The sequence below is a fragment of the Chanodichthys erythropterus genome, chromosome 3, assembly GCF_024489055.1.
Source record: "Chanodichthys erythropterus isolate Z2021 chromosome 3, ASM2448905v1, whole genome shotgun sequence".
Classification (NCBI taxonomy): Eukaryota; Metazoa; Chordata; class Actinopteri; order Cypriniformes; family Xenocyprididae; genus Chanodichthys; species Chanodichthys erythropterus.
The window spans coordinates 1,142,373-1,168,877 of record NC_090223.1 but is presented as its reverse complement, the minus strand read 5'-3'; the positions used below and the strand labels follow the sequence as shown (position 1 = coordinate 1,168,877).

Sequence of the window (26,505 nt, the reverse complement as noted above, 5' to 3'; positions counted from 1 at the left end):
TGAAAATTGTATTGAAATTCAAAAGAAAAATACATTTCAGGTGTATTAATGCACACAGTATACTATATATTAAAGACTAAGCACATTTAAAATACATTAACAAATGTCATTTTGGACAACACACTTAAATTGAAATTAAAATAAATTATTTTTTCATGTGCTTTAGCATATTAGTCAATACATCAAAATAAGTGTACTTATTTAAAACACTATAAAGTCATAATTAAGTAAAAATGAAGTGCATTTTTTAAAAAGTGCACTTAAGTGAGTTTAGAAATATTGTCTTGAAATTGTACTTTCTTTAAGTAAAACTTAATTAGACATTGTTCCAAAATGCATTTTTAAAATGTGCACTTAAGCGTGTTAGTAAATATTGTCATTAAAGTGTACTTTTTTTAAGTACAACTTAATTAGACATTAATACAAAGTGCATTTTTTAAAAGTGCACTTAAGCATGTTAATAAATATTGTCATTAAAGTGTACTTTAAGTAAAACTTAATTAGAGATCATTAAAAAGTGCATTTTTAAAAAGTGCACTTTAGCATATTTAGAAATATTGTCATTAAAGTGTACTTTCTGTAAGTAAAATTTAATTAGACATTATTACAAAGTGCATTTTTAAAAAATGCACTTAAGCGTGTTAATAAATATTGTCATTAAAGTGTACTTTCTTTAAGTACAAATTAATTAGACATTATTACAAAGTGTATTTTTAAAAAGTGCACTTAAGCATGTTAATAAATATTGTCATTAAAGTGTACTTTCTGTAAGTAAAACTTAAGTAGACATTATTACAAAGTGCATTTTTAAAAAGTGCACTTAAGCATGTTAATAAATATTGTCATTAAAGTGTAATTTCTTTAAGTACAACTTAATTAGACATTATTACAAAGTTCATTTTTAAAAAGTGCACTTAAGTGTGTTAATAAATATTGTCATTAAAGTATATTCTTTTTAAGTACAATTAAGTGGCCTTTAATTTTAATTATATTATATTATCTGCAAGTGCACTTTTTAAAAAGTATACTTTTAAGACTTGAAGTACACAAAAAGTACACTTTCAATACAATTAAGTGCACTTCTTTTTCACAAGGGTATCTTTAAAGTGTGATCATGATTTGATGTGTGAGATGCGGCTTCATTCACTTTAGTTTTTTCATTCAGTTTTCAGATTTCAAACAGTTTAAATGAACTTTACATTTTAGTTGCTTATTTTAGTAGATGCTTGAGTTCACAAGAACAATAAATATGATGTTCATTTGTGAGAAAAGTGCTTAAACCAGACTGAACTTGTCAAATAAGTGAGATGAACTTCTGACAGTCTGTGTTAAATGATTTTATACATGTAAATGCTTGACTTTAGTTTTGATGTCTCATATAATATGACTGAATCCAGATCATCTCTTTTAATTTGTCATTGTCTGTGTATTTTCTGACAGATTCCACAGAAAAACAAGGGAATTAATCAGTGACTGTAGAGATGAATGCAGAGGATCGGGATGGAGTGAATGAGCAGGAGAGTTTACTTAAATGAGATAAGACACACCCACCAGTGTCAATCACTCTGACATCATCAACACTTCAGCTCCAACAACAAAAAACACATTTCTGCTTTCATAATCCTCTAGAATCCATCCAGTTACAGAGAGAAATGAACCCGTGTCTGTTGAGATGATGAACCTGCATGTAAAAAGCGTATGTGGTTTATATGAACCAAGAAACATAATAATCAAACACTTTCTTCTATCATTTAATAATGTTACACTTCACACCTGTACCTCTGTTACACAATACTAGTGTGAGTCTCACAGCTTTGACTGTGTGATTATCAATCAGTTATCAGTTTGAGGAATATGATTTTTATAAGATGTTTTACCACAGCATTTGAATTTGATGTTTTATGTAATTAACACCAGTGCCTGATTAACGTTCATGTTCAGAACTAATCACATGTCTTTGAGATCACATGACCTTCTCTTCATGTGTAGAAATTCATTAGTGTGTTTGAGACAAACAGCTTCGACCATTCAGTGTTATTCAGCTTCACTGTAAGTGACTTTATTATTGTAAAAATAACAATAATTATAACAACTACTTAAGTTGACTTTCTTTTTATATACATTTTTTTTTTAAGTTTTAAATGTATGGTAAATTTAAAGTGCCTTTATATTCATGCTGAAGCACTTACAGTAGCCTTATTGTACTTCTTTAAAAAAAAAAAAAAAAAAGATGTAAAAAGACATTTTGTTCAGATTTAATATTTAGTGGAATGATACCACATTGTGGTGTTGTTTCTTGTGTTTTGTTATATTTTCAGAAGCATGTTGATGAATATTGATATACTGCTGATCTTAATGTCTGATCTCTTCTGTCCTCTAGTGGACAAACACTGATACAGCTTTTGCTTCCTAATAAATCTTTTAAAGGTGCCCTAGAATCAAAATTTGAATTTAAATCTCATTTGTTTAAAAGACTTCCAGAAAACACGCGGATCTCAACATAACACCAACTGTTACGCGACAGTCAGGATCATTAATATGTACGCCCCCAATATTTGCATATGCCAGCCCATGTTCAAGGCATTAGACAAGCCAGTATTAACGTCTGGATCTGTGCACAGCTGTATCATCAGACTAGGTAAGCAAGCAAGAACAATAGCGAAAAATGGCAGATGGAGCAATAATAACTGACATGATCCATGATATCATGATATTTTTAGTGATATTTGTAAATTGTCTTTTCTAAATGTTAGCATGTTGCTAATGTACTGCTAAATGTGGTTAAAGTTACCATCGTTTCTTACTGTATTCACGGAGACAAGATCAGTCGTTATTTTCATTATTAAACACTTGCAGTCTGTATAATTCATAAACACAACTTCATTCTTTATAAATCTCTCCAACAGTGTAGCATTAGCCGTTAGCCATAGAGCATAGCCTCAAACTCATTCAGAATCAAATGTAAACATACAAATAAATACTATACTCACATAATTCGAAGCATGCATACAGCATGCTTGATGAACATCTTGTAAAGATCCATTTGAGGGTTATATTAGCTGTGTGAACTTTGTAAATGCGCTGTAATATAGTCATGAGCTTATGTGGCAGTGAGCACGAGATTTAAAGGGGTGGCGCGCTGCCAAAATCAGTGTGTAGTTAATGAAGCCCCAAAATAGGCAGTTAAAAAAATTAATTAAAAAAAATCTATGGGGTATTTTGAGCTGAAACTTTACAGACACATTCAGGGGACACCTTAGACTTATATTACATCTTGTGAAAAAGCATTCTAGGGCACCTTTAAAATTAATTATTGTCTAGTTGTGTTGATTGTAATGACAAATGTCCAGCAATAAAATGAGACTTTAATCAGCTGTTGTTCAACTTTCAAGAGCACTAAATAATAACTTTGTGCTGATTTATAGTTGAAGAAAAGTACAATCTAGAATGTTTTTTTCTTTTTATTGCTAATTCAAGTACTGCATTTTCACCCAGTGCCAAGAAAAGGCTTTTCACATGCACTTCATCTTTTTCCTATTGTCTTTTTATTAGTTTTGATACTTTTATATAGAAAAAAAGAGAAAAGAAAGAACAAAAAAAACAACAATAGATACAGCAGCAGATGGTAGAACAATTATGGTCATAATATTAAAAAGTAAATAAGTAATAACAGTAGAAATTACATTTATAAGAAAAAATACAGTTTCAGCTATGGTCAAAAATATGATCATGCAGTTTTTAAAGCAGTGGTCTCAAACTGCCGGCCCGCGGGCCATTTACGGCCCGCCCTCCCCCTCCACCCGGCCCGCAATTGATCTCAAAAATAAAACATAATCCGGCCCGCTAAAATTATTATTAGTATTATTCTCTAGTTGCTACCTGTCTGATATGCAAAGAAAAAGTCGCCGTTCTAAGGGGCATTCACATATCGTGTCACATAAGCGGCCGTGCCGCATTCTCCTTCTTTCCAATGCGCTTTCGCTCCAGTGGCGTCTGTCGTTTCTATGCAACCATGAGCCGCGCTCTCAACCGCGTCACTTCTATTACGAGCGCGCTTACCTAAATTACAGTAAAAGCACTCGTCTTTAAGTCACGAGCGTCGATTTAAACCACCGAAACGCGTCCGATGGAACCATTAAACGTTACCGATGCTCAAACGGCATCTTGGACAAATGTGTGTCAGCTGTGTGAGCACAAGCGCTGCAGGTGTCTGTCAAGAAACAGAAGAGTGTACAAATGTATTTAGGGATTGTATTTGTTAAGTACAGTGTTGTTCAGTGCAAGATTTTAATGTTATTTAAGCTAACATAAAGTAAGGGAAAATACTTCCACTAAATGTTAAAAACTAATAATGTATGTAACAATGAGAGATTTTTATTTTTTGGCCAAATAAAGTTGATATATATATATATATATATATATATATATATATATATATATATATATATATAGCTCCAGTTTTTTGTTATTTCTGACCCCTCCATGCCACAACTGTTGCTGGTTTTGTTCCTAAATTACTATTTTTTTTTTTTTATTCCATGCACCTTGTTGGATGTGAGAAGTTGCACCAGACTATTGCAATTAATAGTATTATATTAGTATATTAGTAGTATTATATTAGTAATAGTATTATATAATTATATTACACTCTGTAACAATGAGAGATACACTGCTGTTTACATTTAGTATGGTAAATAAAATATTTATAGTATAGGTATAAAAATATTTTAGTAGGCCTAATGAAATTTGAAGTAAATGAGAAATAATGCAAAGGAAAGTAAATTTTCTGAAATGTTGCGCTTTCTTGCGCTTGAATGTTAATATGGCCCTCCTATGAGGTGTCAATCACAGAAACAGCCCCCCGACAATTTGAGTTTGAGACCCCTGTTTTAAAGCATATCCACAATGGTGGGTGAACCTTTTTTTCTAAAAATGTTTGTTTTCTACATTCCCAGATTTGCATAATTGACCCATCTATAGGTGATTCATTTGGATACATTTTACTCAAAGTGAGGTGAGGAATTTATAATTCTGTCCTGAAATTTTGTTAAAGGATATTGAGGTAAAACAATCTTACATATAGAGCAACACTGGACTTCATCAAAGTTACACTCAAGGTCTGTTTGCCACATCTTTAAGTGAGTCATGAAGGTCTAACAGTGCTCACTTTTCCTTCTTAGTGTCACTGAATTCATCAGAATCACCTCTATTCTAGATCACTCCAGTGAGAAGATATTTTTGATGAAATCTGAGAAGAATGTTGTTTACGTCCAGCGCTTCCAGGTTCTACGTCAGTTCGTCGACTCATTATTGGTCGGCTCTTGCGTCAGCATCACACACATCGTGCTGATCATGTGACCAGCTTTGGCCAATAATAAGTCAGAGTTCTGACGTAGAATCTGGAAGCGCTGGACGTAAACAACATATGAGAATGACACAGAAGAGAAGAGATTGTTGAATAAAGTTGTTATTTTTTGCTTACAAAAAGTATTCTCGTCTCTTCACAACATTAAGGTTGAACCACTGCAGTCACATGACTGTTTTAACAATGTCTTTAGTACCTTTCTGGACCTTGAAAGTGTTGATTATATTGCATAAACCTCTCAGATTTCATCAAAAATATCTTAATGTGTTCTGAAGATGAACAAAGATCTTACTGGTGTAGAGTAATTAATGGCAGAAATGTCATTTTTGGGTGAACTAACCCTTTAAATGCTTGTGCTGAGAGCGAGTGAGTCTCTGTTCAACTTTACAGAATGAGCTCAAGCAGACGAAGAGCGATAACTCTGACTAAAATATACCTATATGTAAAACGAGTAAATGTACTTTTATGAAAACAACAACAGTAATTCATGTGTCATTCATTGTTTTTACAGAAGTGATGTCATCTCTTCACTGCACTGTGAAAAATACTGACAAACCAATAAGATTCATGATTTTGGTCACAGAGCTGCTGAAGTTATAAAACTCACAAACAGACCAACTGACAGCAAATTATTATTATTATTCATATATTTGTATTATTTTTCAGTTTAGTTTGAGTATTGTCCATGTGTCAGGTTTTAGAGATGTACATCACCACATAGAGAGAGAGAGTCAGAAATGATAATGTTTGGATTTAGTGGTAGCTCAGGTTTTTCACCACTTCTCACCATTTTTGTTTGTTAGAAATATAAACTGAATTTAGTAATGCTTTTGAAATGAAAAACTCTGTTTAATAAATTATATATATATTTGTATTAATGCTTACCGTGATCTCAGACTGTGGTCATGTGGTTTCTCCACTGCATGGATCTTCATGTGTATCTTCAGGTGACTTTAATAAAGAGAAACTCTTTCCACACTGATCACACGTGCGGCTTCTCTCTGCTGTGGATCCTCATGTGCTTTTGACACACTGAATCTTGTCAAAGTGTGAACACTAACAAACATAGGCTTAAACTTTATTCTTGTACATTTGGATTTATCATCATCAGTTATATGTTGAATTTATGTTTTTATAAAGTGTGACATCATATCACGATCATTGCAGTGTCTGTAGAAATGTCACAAGTCTAGAGTGACTAGACTTTAACTAGAAATTGACTAAATTCTTAAGGATTTATCTTTAGGATTCACTGCTATATTTTAAAGTTGTGTGTCAGCGGACTAATGTTTGTGTGTGTCTAAATGAAGGTCTACAGTGTAAATCCACAAACATCTACTGCTTTATCAATATATGTTGTGCTGCTGCTGTGTGTGACTCAAGACACACTAAAATCAGACTGAAACAACACAGACACACACCATACACTGAAATCAAAGATCTTACCCATTTATTTCTGTTTCTTCTGTTGAATGTGGGATCAGTGATTTCTTCTGCTCGAGTCTCTGTTTCAACAATAATGACAGAAACAAACACTCAGTGAAATGATGCTTGAGAATTATATACATACACATATACATAGAGGTAATAGTGTCTGTATTTGAGTGAAACTAGAGTTCAGAGAGACTGACTCTCCCTCAGTCACTGACTCTGACTTCACTGCATCAGCAACAAACACACCTGAACACAAACACAAATCATGTGATGATCATCGTTGAAGATTTGGTGATACAACGACAGAAGAGCTGAAGGAACAGCCAGTGATGGTCGATTTCGACACACTGATTCATGAAGCTCCGAATCTTTATGAATCTTTTGTTTCGAATCAGTGGCTGTTTCTCAATATGCGTTCTTCAGCGATCTTGCGTCCTTGTGTTCTTGCTCTACGTCATTATCAACCGTCGAAGTTCGTTCCAATACTTAAGAACGGAGGACGCATGAAAGTACCCGGATGTGTTCTTGATATCGAGGATGCATCGAATGCAAACTTGAGGGAATCGAACCGTTAAAAATCCCAGAAGACGCTGCAGCGGTCGACGTACGGAAGCCTGTAAGCTTTAAAGTTCTCGTGAGATTCCAGCTACAAGCTCGTAAATACGTGACGGCTCGTGAAAGTAAACCGTTTGTTTTGCTTAATTTTAATAAAATGATAACCTGAATAAAGCCTGCAGTATTTTTATTGGCATATAAAAAATAATCTTAACATAAAGCATAACAGCCAAAGGCTACTCATTTTCATAAATACACGCGGTGAAATAAAAAGATATAAAATTATATGAAAACAATGTCTATAATAATATGAAAGAATTTTTTAACAGGTTATGACAATTGTTTGTGATGTTATGCTGTATATTGTGCATTAGCCACTTATAATATGCTGGGACGGTCAGTTGAGCAACAAGATCGCAGCACATCTCAATTCTCAAATGATGCGTTCTGTGTCCTCGCGTCCTTCCGAGATCGTTCTTTCAAGGTCGCCTGGCAAGACCGGACTCCACGAGAACGCAAGTCCGTTCTCTGCGTTCTTGGAATTGAGAAACAGCTAGTGATTCGGAGCGTGTGTCAAACTGCCAAAGTCACGTGATTTCAGTAAACGAGGCTTCATTACATCATCACTGTTTCTAAACGCTTCAATGGTTCACCGGTAGAGGGCGATTATAAAGTGAAAGTGAAAGTGAAAAGAAACTATGATAATATTTTGTACTTATCATTTGTTTGTCATAAATCAGCATCAGCAACAAAATATAAAGGACATGCAGCCTCATGTTCCCAGAGAAAGAGAGCAGGAGTGAAAAAGAGGCTGTTGTTTATGAAAGAATTGCTCAGTTCAGAGTGTTTTTAAAGTGTTTTTCTGGACTCAAAGAGCATTAGGCACTCGCACACACCAAATAGAAACCAAACATTTCTCCTGGGGTCTTTTTATCATTCAACATGCTCTTTTCTGTTTCATCTGGACTCACAACAACACTTGGACACATGTTAACTAGAGTACAGCAAACATCTTATCAAGAAGGGTAGAGGGGTTACATATATATATATATATATATATATATATATATATATATTACTTTACTGAACTCATGTGGTAAACATACTTAAAAGTGTTATTAAGAGAATTTCTCGTGCTTCAGTCACAGTGATCAAAAATAGCTGTCTAGTTCTGACTGGGTTACACCTCGAAATATCTGAGTGGCTCAGCTGATCACATTCATTCAGCACACTTTATTTGAACCAGCCTAACTTAGCTTGCTCACTTTGCCGCAATGTCGACTGAATAATGCTAAGTTACAAAATGCAGAGGAACCCATGACTACTCCTCTCGGGAACAGAACAAAATGAGAACACAATCATTTGCTGAGTAAAGTTTATACTGTTTCCACCTGCTTTTAAGATGGGTTTTGATCGATCAAACTCTTATTTACCTGACCACAAGATGATTTTTAAAAGTTTAATCCATGCTGGTGGCGCTTGTTGAAACGGTAGGCAAAAATGTGGAGCAACTGTGTCTAAATGCGGAAGCAGCCGTGCGTATAATCCATTGTGCATAGAATCGCAAAGAGATTGTTCAAAGAGAACTTAGAAAAAGTGAGGTAGAATTGTTTTAAATAGAATTTTGTTAAATGCACAACATAGTTGGGGACTTCTCGGGTCCATTCGGAAAAAGCACATTTATTTTTAAATTAGGATCACAAGTGGACGACGCTATACAGGTGTGAACGGGGTATAAAACATTTTGAGCTTGTCCACTTTCGAACACTTCCAGAAGTAGTTGAAAACGCATTCAACCAGGATTGCTTTTGTAGTGTAAACGCTCATGTGGTTGAATGTGTTCACTAAAGACGCCTACTCTCCACCTACTGACCTAATGAGTAAACATTATAAGAGCTCTAGCTGGACGGGATTTAAACTTTGTCAGCTGAAGACACAAGTTTGGTTTGAAGTACTGTAAGATAAATATTATCAGCCTGACTTTTCTTTCTCTGTTTCTCCCTGTTTTCTCTCTCCTGGTCTTTAAGGCTGTAAGGGTAATAGGGGAGAATAGTTGTTATTGTTTCATCACACATCTGTTTTTAATGTACACTATGTATATGTGTGTGTTTCTTGGAAAACAGCCAAGAAAGGGTCTCCCTTTCTTGGTCTAGGAAAGAGGGCCATAAGGCAGCTCTGGGAAGGATGGTTACTTGACCGGAAGTTGACCATATTTAGACTTGTTTTTCTATATGTACCACATTCCTATATCATGAAAGTATATTCTCACTGGGCAGTTGCTACACCACCCCTTCACATGTATAAAAGCCATGTACAGAAATAAGATTGAGAGAAGGTTTTGTGAAAGGATTGGCTTCATGTTCATGGCTCTTTTCCCATAGGCCTATGCATTCAATGAGTGAAAAAGACAAACTGAGAATGAAGCACGACTAGGGACAATAGACGGAGATTTAAAATAATCTTAAAAGTACCAAGCACAATGTTCTCTCACTGTTCCTGATTTCTAACACACACTCACAGTGCTCGACTGGTCTCACGGCTGTCAGAGCAGAAACTAAAGATGCTCTCCGCATGTTTTTCCGTCATCTCTGGGCACGTCCATACATTTACCCACTCATAGGCCGTCCCCTCGAAGAAATCCGGACAGAAGTGGGTGAAAGTGCACAAAAGAGACCAAAAAAAATGCCAGGTGTAAACAGGAACGTGTCTTCCTCGTCCACTTGTGATCCAATCAACCAAAAAACATCTTAAACCAGGTGGAAACAGGGCCACAGACACTACTAGACCATGTTGCGATGTGACTGCTCTGTTTTCGATTGTTTATCAATTAATTAAATCGCGCATTTTATCTGCAACATGGAAATCATGGCCTTAACCTTAAGCTAGGGTCACACTTAAAGATCTTTAAAGACTTATAAGATTTTCAAAATGTGAGAGACCACAAACATGACGATAAGAAATCATAGTTTTAACCGTGTTCTTCCTCTGGTGTGTGGAGTGCCGAGATGTGACCAGGAAAGCACACCACACACCCGCCTGTGAACTAGAAGTCTTCTTGGGTCCTAAAATCTGTACCCGACCCGAACTGACCTGAATCACTTCTTACTCGAACCCGATATTCGTAATTTTTTTTAAAGAAAAACCCGACCCGAGACAGACCCGATAAAATTAGACCCAAATCCAACGCGCCTGAGGCCACTGATACCGAACCCAACCCGTGTCCGAGGCACTTGTCGAAGTTTTGGACCCGAACCCGCTCGGAAACACCTCTACTGTGAACACGGGACATCTTGCAAAATCTCTAGCATTTAACATGACTTTAAAGTAAACAAACATTGCACTTTAGTGTATGGACTACTTTTTACAGAAAATTTGCTGAAGGGATGGGGAGAGAAAAATGTTTAGATGAAGTCGTGAAGATGGTGTGAACATGTAATGTTACAGCGCGAGCTGGAGGTGAGTCTTCCATCTGCTCGCTTTTGATTGGGTATGGTTTCATTTCATGTACCTTTATCTGCATGGAAGGATTGTTTTCTTGAATGTAGGTAAACGTGTTTCAAGTTTCCTCCTTTTGCAGCCGCTTTGCACAGTTTTTGCAAACTGGACATGTCCTCAAGGACAACAACACCTTCTGATTTTTATATATCCAAAGTATTACCATGGTCGGTTGTAATCATGGACAGGGCTGAGCCCACCTGAATGTCTGCCTTGCACAACCAATCAGAATTTAGGAACAGATTTGATCTGTTTTTACGATTTGTGCATTGATTAAAATCAATCTGAGGTGGTTCTGTGTTGAAAGGTTTGATGAAGGGCTGCAGAATACCCCAAACAATCACAAAAATAACAGATAATTTGCAGTATGTAACCTTTATTAGCTGGTATGTTGGTGAGAGTGCTGAAATAACGTCCTTTCGTGTTCAGACACAAGGGGGAGATAAAGCGCTGAATCTGGGTCTTCTGGAGGGAAAAACTGGCTGATGACACACAAACATTTCATCATTTGTGTTTTGATCCACAAATACTTCTCTAAGATGTTTACTAAAAATCTAAAAATCTGGAAAAACGACTGATAAACACATTTTTAAAAAAGCAGTTAGTCTTCAGCTTAGAGAGACGCAGATGAACAAACACAGATGGACGTCTCTGAGATGAACGTGTGTATCAGGGGTGTCATTTTAATCAGATCTTAATTTTTGAGGCCATGAATGTTAATGCATGATGTGTTAAATATGAAGGTAAGATATATCAAAAATAAAGAACATCATAATAATAATATTGGTCTATCAGAACAGTTAATCATCTGCAGACTCCTTTATATACGTACTTTCCATATTCATTTCAAACTTGAGATTCACTGACTGGAACACAGACCATCTCCAAACACACACACTAACTTCTGTTCACTGTAGTTCTCAGTGCTTTAGAAATGATACACATAATTTCAGAGGTCTGACACTGCCAGAGCGCCATCTAGTGGCTGCTAAACCTCTCTGAACACACGCACTGACCCCAATGTACCTCTGCTGGAGCTGAACAGGATTGTGGAGGATCAGATGAAGCTGCTGTCTTCCAGACTGTTCATAGCTGAAAAAGTAAGTTGAATACGGAAGGCGATCAGGCAGAAGCTACATATTTTACTTCATAACTAAAACATTAAATATGGATATATTTTTTACACAAATGCATCGCTTTGCTTCAAAAGGCCTTTATTAACCCCCTGGAGCCATGTGGAGTATGTTTATGATGATGGATGTGGATTGAGACACTTTCTTCAGCTCAAACTCGTTGATCTCGTTCACTGCCATTAAACAGTTTGGATGCGTCAGGATATTTATTAATATTTCTCAGGTTGTGTTCATCAGAAAGAAGAAAGTCATAAACACCTAGGATGGCTTGAAGGTGAGTAAAGCTTGGGCTAATTTTCATTTGAAAGTGAACTAATCCTTTAATATAAAGAAATATGTTCAGTGTTTATAGTTCAATGACAGTTTTGACGTAAGTGAAAGACACCAGAACTGGATCAGATCGGTAAAGTTGGCAACATATTCACAGATTATTGATTTCCTGGATCAATAACTCATGAGCTAAAAATTGTTATTAATGTTCCTATCAGAGTCTATTTGACCCCATTCAATGTTAAAGGATTGACATCAGTTTTTATTATTCATATTTAATGGCTTTTCCTAGGGGGGTTGGATGAGATTGAGGATGTTTTAAATAATATATAGTAGTAATAATAATAATATAACTTGCTAATCATGCTAGCAACACCCTAGTAACTGAGCTGAGTACCTTAGTGACTGCATAGCAACACCTTAACAACCACTCTGAGTACCTTAGATACCCTAGCAACCACATAGCAACACCCAAACAAACAACCTGAATACTCTAGCAACAGCATAGCAACACCTTAAAAACCACCCTGAATACCATAGCATCTACATAACACCCTAGCATCCACTTAGAATACCTTAGCAACACCCTAGCAAACCAACCCAGGTACCCTAGCAAGCGCATAGCAACACCCTAGCAATCACCCCAAGTACCTTAGAATCTGTATAACACCCTAGCAATCATATAGCAACACCCTAGCAACCACCGTGAGTACCTTAACAACCACACAGCAACACCTTAGCAACCACCCCAAATATCTCAGCAACTGTAAAGCAACACCCTAGCAACCACTCAGAACACCCTGGCAACTGCATAGGAACACCCTAGCAACCAATCTGAGTACCCTGGCAACTGCATATAAACAGCCTAGCAACCACCCTTAGTACCTTAGCAACTGCATAGCGACACCCTAGAAACCACCCAGAATACCCTAGCAAAAATAATCTGTAATTAATACAATAACAAAACAGTTAGATGATAAAACGGTCAAATGACTGGAATAAAGTAAAATCTCCTTATTTAAATAAGCTGAAAACATTGTCACATGATCAGCAGCAGAACATTAAACACTAACAGATCTGTCTAGATCTCAACATCTTCACTTACTACAATCCAGTTTGACTATTTCTTTCATACTAAACTTTTAAATGTTGATGTTTTATTGAAAATCACAGTTGAAGTCACCGTTATGGAGGTCAGTGTTTGTTTAGTTGGGCTCTTGACCCTTGACTTCCTAACTTTAATGTTTCTCTGACTGCTGTAACTGTGTTTCTGAAACACTTTTGATTAAACAAAAACTGCAAGAGAAACTCTGGTTAGATGAAGTTGATCACTTTATTGATGATTCAATGATCAGAATCAGAGAGATTTATATTTTACAGAGTGTGATTTAGGGAATGTTTGAGTGACAGACGCCCCTGCAGTCACTGACCATTTCTTTCTTAATGATCATTAACTGTTATTTTCATTAATGGTAAATGTTTGGCACCCTGTGCTGCAGATTTATTGTTGCAGATTAATATTGAGGGTCCAGTGAGGGATTCCTGGGGTTCAGTGAGGGCTGCCCGTGCAGAGCCAGCACTAAGGGGCCAACATTTTGCCAATGAGCAAATTCTCAGGTTCCCTGCGCTGGCAGCCTTCTGGAGACCCTTACGCTTAATATTATGAGCATTTTCCTAATATTTTGCTGCAAAACAGCCCTGACCCGTTGAGGCATGGACTCCTCTAGACCCCTGAAGGTGTGCTGTGGGATCTGCACCAAGATGTTAGCAGCAGATCCTGTAAGTTGCAAGGTGGAGCCTCCATGGACAAACCAGTTCGGTTATTTTCCGTGAACCGATTCTTTCGGACAGTTCGATTCAATAAACCAGTTGAAAAAAATGGTTCACCGGTTCTTTTACGCTCTGACGTAATGACGTCATCATCGCAGGCCGGGATGAAAAAACACTTAACACATTCGAATATATAAAGTCAGTAATCATAACATCAGTCAGCTAAAACATCATTTTAATCTGAAACATTTCTTACAACTTAGTTGTGCATCTAAAGCATCCAAACACATATACAGGCAGTGATGTGCAAACTAAGTTTTACAGTTATAAAGTGAATAAATTAGTCTTCATCAAAGCAGAAACCTTGATTCTCTTACATTACGATTTATTTGTATTTAAATAATCTTACGTTTCCCCTGCATGGCCCCTCATTCGAGTCCTCTCATAGCATCAGTTGTCCTAGTTAACCAGTGCTCTGACAGTCATTATTGTTCGGTAGCTTCAGATCGCACGCTGAATCACGCATGCGCAGTATCATCAGTTCATCGGTTCTCAAATCGGACCCGTCGGAAAGAAGTGGTTGTGTACCTGTGATCCAAAAAACGTTTTTGAGATTGAGATTTAAGAACCGCGAACCACGTCATTTTTTTTTATCTTTATATCACCTTGTTTTGAAATTAAATAAGCTGTCCATGGATTATTTATGAAACAAATAAATGTTTAGTTTGATAGTTTTACAAACAATTAATTGTTTCCAACCTTTTTAAAAAATTAAATTGAAAGCACAACTGCACAACTTTTACTATATTGCCTTTTAATATAAAAAAAATTTAGAACTATTTCATGCTGGCATGTAGTTTATTATGTACAGTATTTTGTATGCTATTAATCTGCTCTGGTGTATTTGGAAAAGCACAATAAACTTTTTGTATTTTGAATTAAGTCATAAACATATTTCCAGTGTGTTTTATATTATCACACTGTCCGATGTTCAACAAAACTTGACTAACGTGCTTTTTGTTCTCTTGAAAAAGCACACACACGCGCAGTATCATCAATTCATCGGTTCTCAAATCGGACATGTTCGAAAGAAGCGGTTCTCGGTTGTGTACTGATGATCCGAAAACCGTTGCAACCGGTTCTTGCCTCGAGAACGGTGACAGGCCGTGTAAGTTCGTTCTTGTGCGCTGCACATGCTCACTCATATCAGCTGCTCTGCTGCTCATCATCATCATTTCTCTCTTCACAGCAGGTTAAGTCACTGTACTGTTGGAGTAACTGAATAACTCAGGGACGTTGGTTTATTTCGGCACGTCAAAAGTGAGTAACTTTAGTAATTTGTGGATTAGTGTTTGTTTACTGGTGATGCGAACTGTTTGGAAAGATTCAGACCGATTTGGTGAACTGGTTCAACCGGTTCACTGAAAAGAACCGGTTAAAAAGAACGATTCGTTTGTGAACCGGACATGGACTTGTTTGTTCAGCACATCCCACTGATGCTCGACTGGATTGAGATCTGGGGAATTTGGAGGCCAAGTCAACACCTCAAACTCGTTGTTGTGCTCCTCAAACCATTCCTGAATCATTTCTGCTTTGTGGCAGGAGCATTATCCTGCTGAAAGAGGCCACAGACACCAGGGAATACTTCACGTGTCCACTGTTGGCTCTTTCAGTGGTGGACAGGGGTCAGCATGGTCACCCTGACTGATCTGCAGCTCCATACGCAACAAACTGTGATGCTCTGTGTATTCTGACACCTTTCTATCAGAACCAGCATTAACTTCTTGAGCAATTTGAGCTACAGGAGCTCGTCTGTTGGATCAGACCACATGGGTCAGCCTTCAATGAGCCTCGGCCGTCCATGACCCTGTCGCCGGTTCACCACTGTTCCTTCCTTGGAGCACTTTTGATAGATACTGATCACTGCAGACTGGTATATATATATATTTATTTATTGATTGATTCTGGAGGTTTAAGATGCAGTGGTCTTATTGAGTTTCATTGCTCAATATTAAAAATAATTTTCTCATGCACTGTATTTCTGCTGGTTTTCACACTTCATCTCTCTCTCACACATTCACATGCAAATACACACAAACATCAGCTCCTTTTTGACACTTGTGGCTCCTGAAGGCATCAGTGACGTCTGAAACTGTTTATGAACGTTTGTTTTAGCAGAAGCGTATTAAACCACAGTGTGTTTAAAGGTTAAAGTGTCTCTACACTCACAGTTCTTCTCTCTCATCTGCTCTCAATTGATCACTTGCTACTATATTTGCTCAAAAATGCATGTTTAGTTGATGTAAATCACTCAGATCGCTGCACTGAACTCATCTGTGGTTGTTTTGCTGTGAGTTGTTGACTGACACACATCCTGATATTGCTGAGTTAGATGCGTTCAACATATTTTGTTGATCCTGGAACAACATTCTAGTCTGAAAATTTAGTCTTATCCCTATTCCTACCCCTAAACCTAACCCTACCCATAAGTTATCCCAAAAATCAGAGGGAAATGATAGATGAATAACACTGATGTAGAAGCACCAATTCATGATTTTAAGCCTAAACTTGACATAATCTCCTGTTTACTCCTCTCCTAACACTAACACTCCTCTCTCTGTCTCTGTGGGTCTATGGAATTGTCAGTCAGCAGTTAACAAAGCTGACTTCATTCCAGCCTTTGCTACTAATTCTTCTCTTAATATCTTGGGCTTGACTGAGACCTGGATTCGTCCAGAGGACTCAGCAACTCCTGCTGCTCTCTCTAACAACTTCACTTTCTCCCATACCTCTCGCCAATCTGGGAGGGGTGGGGGCACAGGTCTTCTCATTTCTGACAATTGGAAATACTCAAATCATTCGTCTCTGTGCAACTACAATTCATTTGAGTTTCATGCTATTACAATCTCAATTCCTGTCAAAATTCATATCGTACTAATTTATCGGCCCCCAGGCCAACTGGGTACCTTTGTAGAGGAACTGGACATGCTGTTGTCCTCATTCCCAGAGGATGGTAGCCCGCTTGTAGTTTTTGGCGATTTCAACATTCATCTAGAGAAGCCTTATGCTTCTGACTTCCACTCTCTGCTAGCCTCATTCGATCTTAATCGGCTCATAACCACAAGTACACACAAATCTGGCAACCAACTTGATCTCATTTACACTCGCAACTGCACCACCGACAGCATTCTGGTAAAACCTCTGCACTTTTCTGATCATTTTTTCATTACTTTTAATCTTCAACTACCCATTTTTTCACCACCAACCCCACTACCAGTTACCTTCAGACGAAACCTGCGCTCTCTTTCTTCTTCTGATCTTTCCTCTACTGTATCATCCTCTCTTCCCTCACCCTCACAATTCGCATCTCTAGATGTGAATACAGCAACAGACACTTTATGTTCCACATTAACTTCTTCTCTAGATAGTATCTGTCCTCTGTCATCCAGGCCTGCACGTGCCACTCCCTCTAATCCCTGGTTATCTGATGTTCTTCGTGAACATCGGACCAAACTCAGGGCTGCAGAGAGGAAGTGGCACAAATCAAAAGATCAATTTGACCTTTGTAGCTATCAGTCTCTGCTCTCATCCTTTTCTGCTGAAATTCATGCTGCTAAATCCTCCTATTTCCACAACAAAATCAACAGCGCTTCAAACACACGCACACTTTTCAAAACATTCAACTCTCTCCTCTGTCCCCCTCCACCACCACCCACCTCATCCCTTACTGCTGATAATTTTGCTACATTTTTCACTGACAAAACATCTACCATCAGCAGTCAGTTCTCCGCTCCACACACACAGGAACTCAGACCAACCACACACACAGCCACACACCTCCTCTCTTCATTCTCTCCCCTCACTGAGACAGAAGTATCCAAACTTCTCCTCTCCAGCCATCCTACTACCTGCCCTCTAGATCCCATCCCCACACACCTTCTACAAGCCATTGCTCCCACACTTTTACCAGCACTGACACACATAATCAACGCATCTCTCCACACTGGCACTTTCCCTAACTCATTCAAACAGGCTCAGGTAACCCCACTGCTTAAGAAACCCACATTAAACACATCTCTTGTAGACAACTACAGACCTGTTTCTCTCCTACCATTCATAGGAAAAACACTTGAACGAGTTGTTTTCAACCAGGTGTCATCTTTCTTCTCACATAGCAACCAATTGGATGTCAATCAATCTGGTTTCAAGAGTGGCCACTCGACTGAGACTGCACTGCTGTCGGTCACTGAATCCCTGCGGATTGCAAAGGCTGATTCCAAATCATCAGTTCTCATTCTGCTCGATCTATCTGCTGCCTTTGACACGGTGAATCATCAGATCCTCCTGTCCACCCTCTCCTCACTGGGCATCACAGGTACTCCACTTCTCTGGTTTGAATCCTATCTCACAGGAAGGTCTTTCAGGGTTGCCTGGAGAGGGGAGGTATCCAAAGCTCATCAGCTGACCACGGGTGTTCCTCAGGGTTCAGTTCTTGGACCCCTCCTCTTCTCCATTTACACTACATCACTTGGTCCCATCATTCAGGCACATGGTTTCTCCTACCATTGCTATGCTGATGACACACAACTCTTCCTTTCATTCCAACCAGATGATCCCACAGTAGCTGCACGAATCTCAAGCTGTCTGGCGGACATCTCGGCATGGATGAAAGAACATCATCTACAGCTCAACCTGGCTAAGACTGAGCTTCTCGTCTTCCCTGCCATCCGACTCTAAATCATGATTTCAGCATCCAGCTAGGCACATCCTCAATTACCCCATCAAATTCGGCCAGAAATCTTGGAGTAATCCTTGATGATCAACTGACCTTCAAAGACCACATTGCAATGACAGCTCGGTCATGCAGATTTGCACTATAGAACATCAGGAAAATCAGGCCCTTTCTAACAGAACATGCAACACAACTTCTGGTCCAGGCTCTGGTCATTTCTAGGCTTGATTACTGCAATGCTCTTCTGGCTGGACTGCCATCATGCACAATCAAGCCTCTACAAATGATTCAGAACGCAGCAGCACGTCTCGTCTTCAACGAGCCCAAAAGAGCCCACGTCACTCCTCTGTTCATCTCTCTGCACTGGCTACCTCTCGCTGCTCGCATCAAGTTCAAGGCACTGACGCTTGCTTACAGAACTATCACAGGCTCAGCTCCCTCCTACTTTCACTCACTCCTACGAGTCTACATCCCTACCAGACACCTACGATCGGTCAACGAGCGACGTCTCGTGGTTCCATCACAGAAAGCCACAAAATCACTTTCCAGAACATTCTCATTCACAGTTCCATGCTGGTGGAACGCTCTTCCTGCCTTCATCCGGAATGCAGAATCCCTGACAACATTCAAAAGACAGCTGAAAACCCATCTCTTCCGTGAGCACTTAACCTCATCTTAAAAAAAAAAAAAAAAAAAAAAAAACTTCTTATTCCTATCCTTTCACTTCCTCTAATCCCTCTCTATTGTAGCATAGGATAATCTGAGCACTGCCTATAACTTGTATTATGAGCACTTCTTGTCTATTTGCTTCGTCATGATGACTCGCTTGTTGTATTCCTCACTTGTAAGTCGCTTTGGATAAAAGCGTCTGCCAAATGAATAAATGTAAATAAATGTAAATGTAAAATATAATAAACCATATGAGAGCAGCTGTAAGGGAACCTGACAAGGCTGATGATTCATGGTTTGGATGGATAACAAATCTGAGAGGTTGGGAATACTGGCTATGTTACACTGTGTTGCCAATTTTTGTAATAGTGGTACTAGTATTGCTGTGTTTACCATGCATTTTTCAGTGCATTTCCAGCATAGTACAGAGAATGGTGAACACCAGTATGTCTCAGCAAATGGGTAAACTAACTGTTTATGATGATTACGATGAGTGGATGAACGAATTTGATGAGATGTTTAGCGAGGAGACACCTAAAACAAATTAGGGGAGTTTTATTTTATTCTTATTTTTGTTTTATTTAATCTGGGTAAAATTTAAAGGGAACCCAGATATCTAAATGCTTCTTCATTTACAAATTTAAGAGAGTGATCATTTATACAAAAATCAGAGATGAAGAGTGTAAGTGTGATGAGTGACTTAAATTTGTTTGTTTTATTATTATTTTTATTATTGTTGTTTTATTGTTACCTTTTTAATATTACTATTATATTCATATCTACAATTTAATTTTTTTTCTTGTGAGTTATCAAAGAATGATAAAAGGGGGAATTGTTGGGGGGGGGGGGGGGGGGGATTGAATCACAGAAGAAGATTTATGTTTGAATTTACACAGAAGTCAACATCTGTTTCAGCTATGCAAAACACCTCTCTGAGCTCAACAGACACAGCGTCTGTTGAGACCCAGGGGGTAATGGTGAGACACCCAAACTGAGAGCTTTCCCGAACCTAGGGTATCGGATAATTTAAATAAGTTCAAAGACAGAAGGTGTCACGAACACAGCTTCTCCGGCGCATCCTCCGGACCACCGGAGGGAGCCATCCCCTGAATATTGACTGTTCGTATCTGGACTCCATTTCCCATAGGCCCGCATTCCTGGGACTGATTACCCATGCACCTGCACCATATCACACTCACACTATTTAAGACACACACTCTCAGTCGCGAAGTCTTGATTTGTTGTAGTGATCATTTCTGAGCGTTTATTGTGGACTGAACTTCTGTTATTACCTGGACTGTATATCTCTGCTGAACCTTGCCGCCTGCCTCGACTCTTACCTGTTTATCAACATTGTGATTGTTAGCCGCCTGTCTTGAACTCTGCCTGTTACCCGTTTATGCCTGTTTGCTGCCAGCCTCGACTCTTGCCTGTCCCCGACTACGGTACTGTCTTGCCCCTGTTTAAGATTAACGCTATTAATAAAACTGCAAATGGATCCTCTGTCTTCCGACCCATCATTACAGAAGGGGGGCCATTGTGTTTCCTGCTTGTTAATTAAATTAGTTCTAAGACCGAAGGGGAAGCCATTTGTGTATGTGTATTGTCACTTTTACCCTGTATGGAAAAGTACTGAGAAGAGTTGCATTGGGGGTATAAATGTTTGTGGGTTCTCTTGTGTCCTTAGTTCACACTCAGGGCAGACATTGTATGGTTGTGTCGACTGTGGACTCTTTCTTGCAAGAAATAAAATCTTTATAAAGTTAATTCTCATAAGGTTTGTCTCTTGCTAGTGATGTCAGCTAATTAATTTTTGCCGCAACAAACATAAAAGCAGAAAATAATAAATTTAAGGGGGAAAATTTTATTTGATTATAAATTAATCATATTTCATCAAGTCATTTATTTATTTCCCTATTATCACATTTATTTACTTATTGATTTTTTTTTCATTGATTTATTTATTAATTTATTCATTTCTGCAGGTTTGTTCCTCCAAACAAGTCCAGAACTGTCCTGTTCCCTGTCTGTGTCTCCTGTATATCCTTGGTTTGTGGACCTCATGTTTCCCTGCTGCTTCCCTTGTTTGTTGCCATGAACACTCAATGGACCACGCCCCCTTGTTAACTCGCTATCTTGTTTGTGCCTGTGTATAAGTAGTCCCTGTGTTTCACTCTTGCCCAGCTGAGTTTTGTTTAGCCATTGTTTACCCTTGTCTTTGTCTTCCTAGTCTAGCCTAGCCTAGTCTGTGTTTTCGACCCTGGACTGTTTCCTTGTTTAATGATTGTTTGCTGCCTGCCTTGACCTTTGCCTGTGTTTTTGGATTACCCTTTTGCCTTGCCGCCTTATATCTGTTTGCTGGTGATCGACCTACTGCCTGTTTGACTATGCTCTACTGTTAATAAAGCTCGGATTTGGATCTCCCACTTCGTTGTCACATCCCATATGTTACAGATGCAAACAGCCTTCATATTTTAAATAATTAAAATAATGTAAATGATAAAGTTTTATGAACCAGAAAGCCTATTTTCAGACGTTTACTGAAATCTATCTGATCAGAAAAATCCTTTATTAGGAACATTTTACTGGGGCACGTGCGACGCCCCTGGTGTGAAAAGAGAGACCGTAGAGTGATTAAGTTGGCTTGAAAAAGCCAACTTACTGATCTACTACTTAAGCTTATTAAGTTGGCTTGAAAAAAGCCAACTTACTGTAATCCTATTTAAACTTATTAATGGTGCTTGCCAAAGGCAAAGCTCCATTCTTAATCTTCTGCATACTTATTAATGGTGCTTGCCAAAGGCAAAGCTCCATTCTTAATCTTCTGCATACTTATTAATGGTGCTTGCCAAAGGCAAAGCTCCATTCTTAATCTTCTGCATACTTATTAATGGTGCTTGCCAAAGGCAAAGCTCCATTCTTATTCTTCTGCATACTTATTATTAATGGTGCTTGCCAAAGGCAAAGCTCCATTCTTATTCTTCTGCATACTTATTATTCTTCTTCTTCTTCTTCTGGACACAATTTCTGCGCGCTACTCCTCCCGCAGTTTTTGTCATAGACCCATGAATGAGGTGTCAAATCGACCGGCTCATTGAGGACAGGTGTGCTATGACTTTTATAAGCGATCGGGTGTACGATGTTCGTCCGGCGGGCGAAAAAGTAGCGAAAAAAATCCCATAGACTTTGCATTGGGACAAACTTTGATGAGTAATAGCTCCTAACGAGAATTTCATAGAAACATGTGGGTTACCACGTTTGAATAGCCTGATAGGCTCTCTCAGACCATACCTCAAAATGGGGTGTAAGTTGTACCCCTGGGGCGCAAGAGCTGCCCAAAGTTGCCCCATAGACATACTATGGTGAAGCCGTGCCCATGAACCAGGAAGTACTGTGTTTTTCCTACTATGGGAAATTACATAGGGATTTTGTATTGAACATAACTCTGGATCACAATGTCATAGAGACAAGGGGGTGGGCCCATTTTACTCAGGCAACCAATCAGTCTCTCAGGATCATTGTGAAGCTATCAAGCCACGCCCTAGCAACCATATAGAGCACCATAGCAACAAGTTCCATTGACTTCCATTGAAAAAGATCAAATGAATATCTTTGGATAGAAGTGTCGTACAAACAAGAGGGTGGGCTCATTTGACTGGAGGCAGCAAACCGCCAATCACAAATCACCTTAAAGACATCATAGCCACGCCTTAGCAACCATTTAAAGCACCCTAGCAACCCAAAGCATAGGCAGATATCTTCAAATCTGAATATCATAGAGGCATGGGGATTGGTTTATATCATTTATACTGGCAAGCAGCCTTTGGTTTATCATTACTAGCAGCTGCCAAGCCACTCCCTAGCAACCAAACAGAGTACCCTAGCAACCGTTTTGCAAGATCTATATCTCTGCATCAGAACATCATAAAGACATGGGGGTTGGTTTATATTGTCAAGCAGCCTTTGGAGTATCATCATTGGTAGCTGCCAAGCCACTCCTTAGCAACCAAACAGAGTACCCTAGCAACCGTTTAGCAAGATCTATATCTCTGCATCAGAGCATCATAGAGACATGGCGGTTGGCTCTTTTGACTCATGCTAGCAAACTGAACTTCCAACATGCTACACATGCTAGCAGTGAATAGCTACATGCTAATAGTGATTAGCTTAGGGTTTAAACATGACACAAACTAGTAAAAATGTGTTACATCATGCTGGTAACATGCTAATTGTGTTAGCATCATGCTAGTAGCATGCTAATCATGTTAGCATCATGCTAGCAAACATGCTAATTATGTTAGCATCTTGTTAAAAACATGCTAGCAACATGGTAATCATGCTAAGATCATGCTAGCATTATGCTAATCATGTTAGCATGTTGCTAGCATTATGCTAACATGATTAGCATCTTTCTAAAAACATGCTAGCAGCATGCTAAGGGTGTTAGCATTATGCTAGCAACAAATGCTAATCATGTTAGCATGTTGCTAGCATAATGCTAACATGATTAGCATCTTTCTAAAAACATGCTAGCAGCATGCTAAGGGTGTTAGCATAATGCTAGCAACATGCTAATCATGTTAGCATCTTGATAAAAACATCCTAGCAGGACGGTAATTATGTTAGCATCATGCTAATCAAGAGTGCTGAGTTTTGCCACTGCAAGCACCATTCACATTTTCTTCAGGAAATGTACATTCTAGTATTGTAATTACTATTCACCTGAACAAAACTTTGGCGCTTAACTCGTCCCGCACCGTTTGTCGTAGACCCACGAATGAAGTGTCAAAGCGACCGGCTTATTGAGGAGAGGTGTGCTATGACTTTTCTAAGCGATCGGGTGTACGATGTTCGCACAGCGTACGAAAAAACGGCTGAAAAAACTCCCACAGACTTAACATGGGGGCCAAATCTGTGAGATCATATCTTTGGTTTAGAAGGTCATAGAGACTTGGGGCTGGGCTCTTTTGACTCAGCCATCCAATAAGTAGTGACACAGCAACTTCATAGCCACGCCCTAGCAACCAATTACAGCACCCTAGCAACCAGGTGGCGAATTTTGCCACTGCAAGCACCATTCACATTTTCTTCAGGAAATGTACATTCTAGTATTGTAATTACTATTCACCTGAACAAAACTTTGGCGCATAACTCGTCCCGCACCGTTTGTCGTAGACCCATGAATGAGGTGTCAAATCGACCGGCTTATTGAGGAGAGGTGTGCTATGACTTTTCTAAGTGATCGGGTGTACGATGTTCGCAGAGCGTACGAAAAAATGGCTGAAAAAACTCCCATAGACTTAACATGGGGGCCAAATCTGTGAGATCATATCTTTAGTTTAGAAGTTCGTAGAGACTTGGGGCTGGGCTCTTTTGATTCGGCCAGCCAATAAGTAGTGACACAGCAACTTCATAGCCACGTCCTAGCAACCAATTACAGCACCCTAGCAACCGGTGCCGAATTTTGCCACTGCAAGCACCATTCACATTTTCTTCAGGAAATGTACATTCTAGTTAATGGTGCTTGCCAAAGGCAAAGCTCCATTCTTATTCTTCTGCATACTTATTATTCTTCTTCTTCTTCTTCTGGACACAATTTCTGCGCGCTACTCCTCCCGCAGTTTTTGTCATAGACCCATGAATGAGGTGTCAAATCGACCGGCTTATTGAGGAGAGGTGTGCTATGACTTTTCTAAGCGATCGGGTGTACGATGTTCGCACGGCGGGAAAAAAATGGCTGAAAAAACTCCCATAGACTTAACATTGAGTCAAAATCTGATGAGATCATATCTTTGGATCAGAAGGTCATAGAGACTTGGGGCTGGGCTCTTTTGATTCGGCCAGCCAATAAGTAATGACACAGCAACTTCATAGCCACGCCCTAGCAACCAATTACAGCACCCTAGCAACCGGTGCCGAATTTTTCCACTGCAAGCACCATTCACATTTTCTTCAGGAAATGTACTGTGTTCTAGTATTGTAATTACTATTCACCTGAACAAAACTTTGGCGCGTAACTCGTCCTGCACCGTTTGTCATAGACCCAAAAATGAGGTGTCAAATCGACCGGCTTATTGAGGAGAGGTGTGCTATGACTTTTCTTAGCGATCGGGTGTACGATGTTCGCACAGCGTGCGAAAAAATCGGCTGAAAAAACTCCCATAGACTTAACATTGGGTCAAAATCTGTGATATCATATCTTTGGATCAGAAGTGTCGTACAAACAAGAGGGTGGGCTCATTTGACTAGAGGCAGCAAACCGCCAATCACAAATCACCTTAAAGACATCATAGCCACGCCCTAGCAACCAATTACAGCACCCTAGCAACCGGTGCCGAATTTTGCCACTGCAAGCACCATTCACATTTTCTTCAGGAAATGTACATTCTAGTATTGTAATTACTATTCACCTGAACAAAACTTTGACGCGTAACTTGTCCTGCATCGTTTGTCGTAGACCCACGAATGAGGTGTCAAATCGACCGGCTTATTGAGGAGAGGTGTGCTATGACTTTTCTAAGCGATCGGGTGTACGATGTTCGCACAGCGTACAAAAAAACGGCTAAAAAAACTCCCATAGACTTAACATGGGGGCCAAATCTGTGAGATCATATCTTTGGATCAGAAGGTCATAGAGACTTGGGGCTGGGCTCTTTATATTGTCAAGCCAGCCAATTTGTAGTGACACATTGGTAGCTTCATAGCCACGCCCTAGCAACCAAACAGAGTACCCTAGCAACCGTTTAGCAAGATCTATATCTCTGCATCAGAGCATCATAGAGACATGGCGGTTGGCTCTTTTGACTAATGCTAGCAAACTGGACTTCCAACATGCTACACATGCTAGCAGTGAATAGCTACATGCTAATAGTGATTAGCTTAGGGTTTAAACATGACACAAACTAGTAAAAATGTGTTAGCATCATGTTGGTAACATGCTAATTGTGTTAGCATCATGTTAGTAGCATGCTAATCATGTTAGCATCATGCTAGCAAACATGCTAATTATGTTATCATCTTGTTAAAATCATGCTAGCAACATGGTAATCATGCTAGCATCATGCTAGCAATATGATAATAGT

The 26,505-nt window shown here is 38.9% G+C and overlaps 1 protein-coding gene across 5 annotated transcripts in view; it reads left to right on the top strand.

Annotated features, from left to right (window-relative positions):
• Positions 1-6,337, top strand: part of LOC137014975 (uncharacterized) — a 132,362-nt gene extending 126,025 nt beyond the window's left edge. For 3 of the 5 annotated variants that reach the window (XM_067379584.1, XM_067379594.1, XM_067379604.1), the window contains one exon: positions 1,441-4,377. In XM_067379584.1, the coding sequence (XP_067235685.1) occupies positions 1,441-1,466 (26 nt within the window). In that variant the 3' untranslated portion in view covers positions 1,467-4,377. Of the gene's footprint in view, positions 1-1,440; positions 5,015-5,876 lie in introns of those variants that run through there. The other 2 variants (XM_067379567.1, XM_067379575.1) reach the window with 2 other exon arrangements.
• The last annotated feature ends 20,168 nt before the right edge of the window (positions 6,338-26,505 follow it).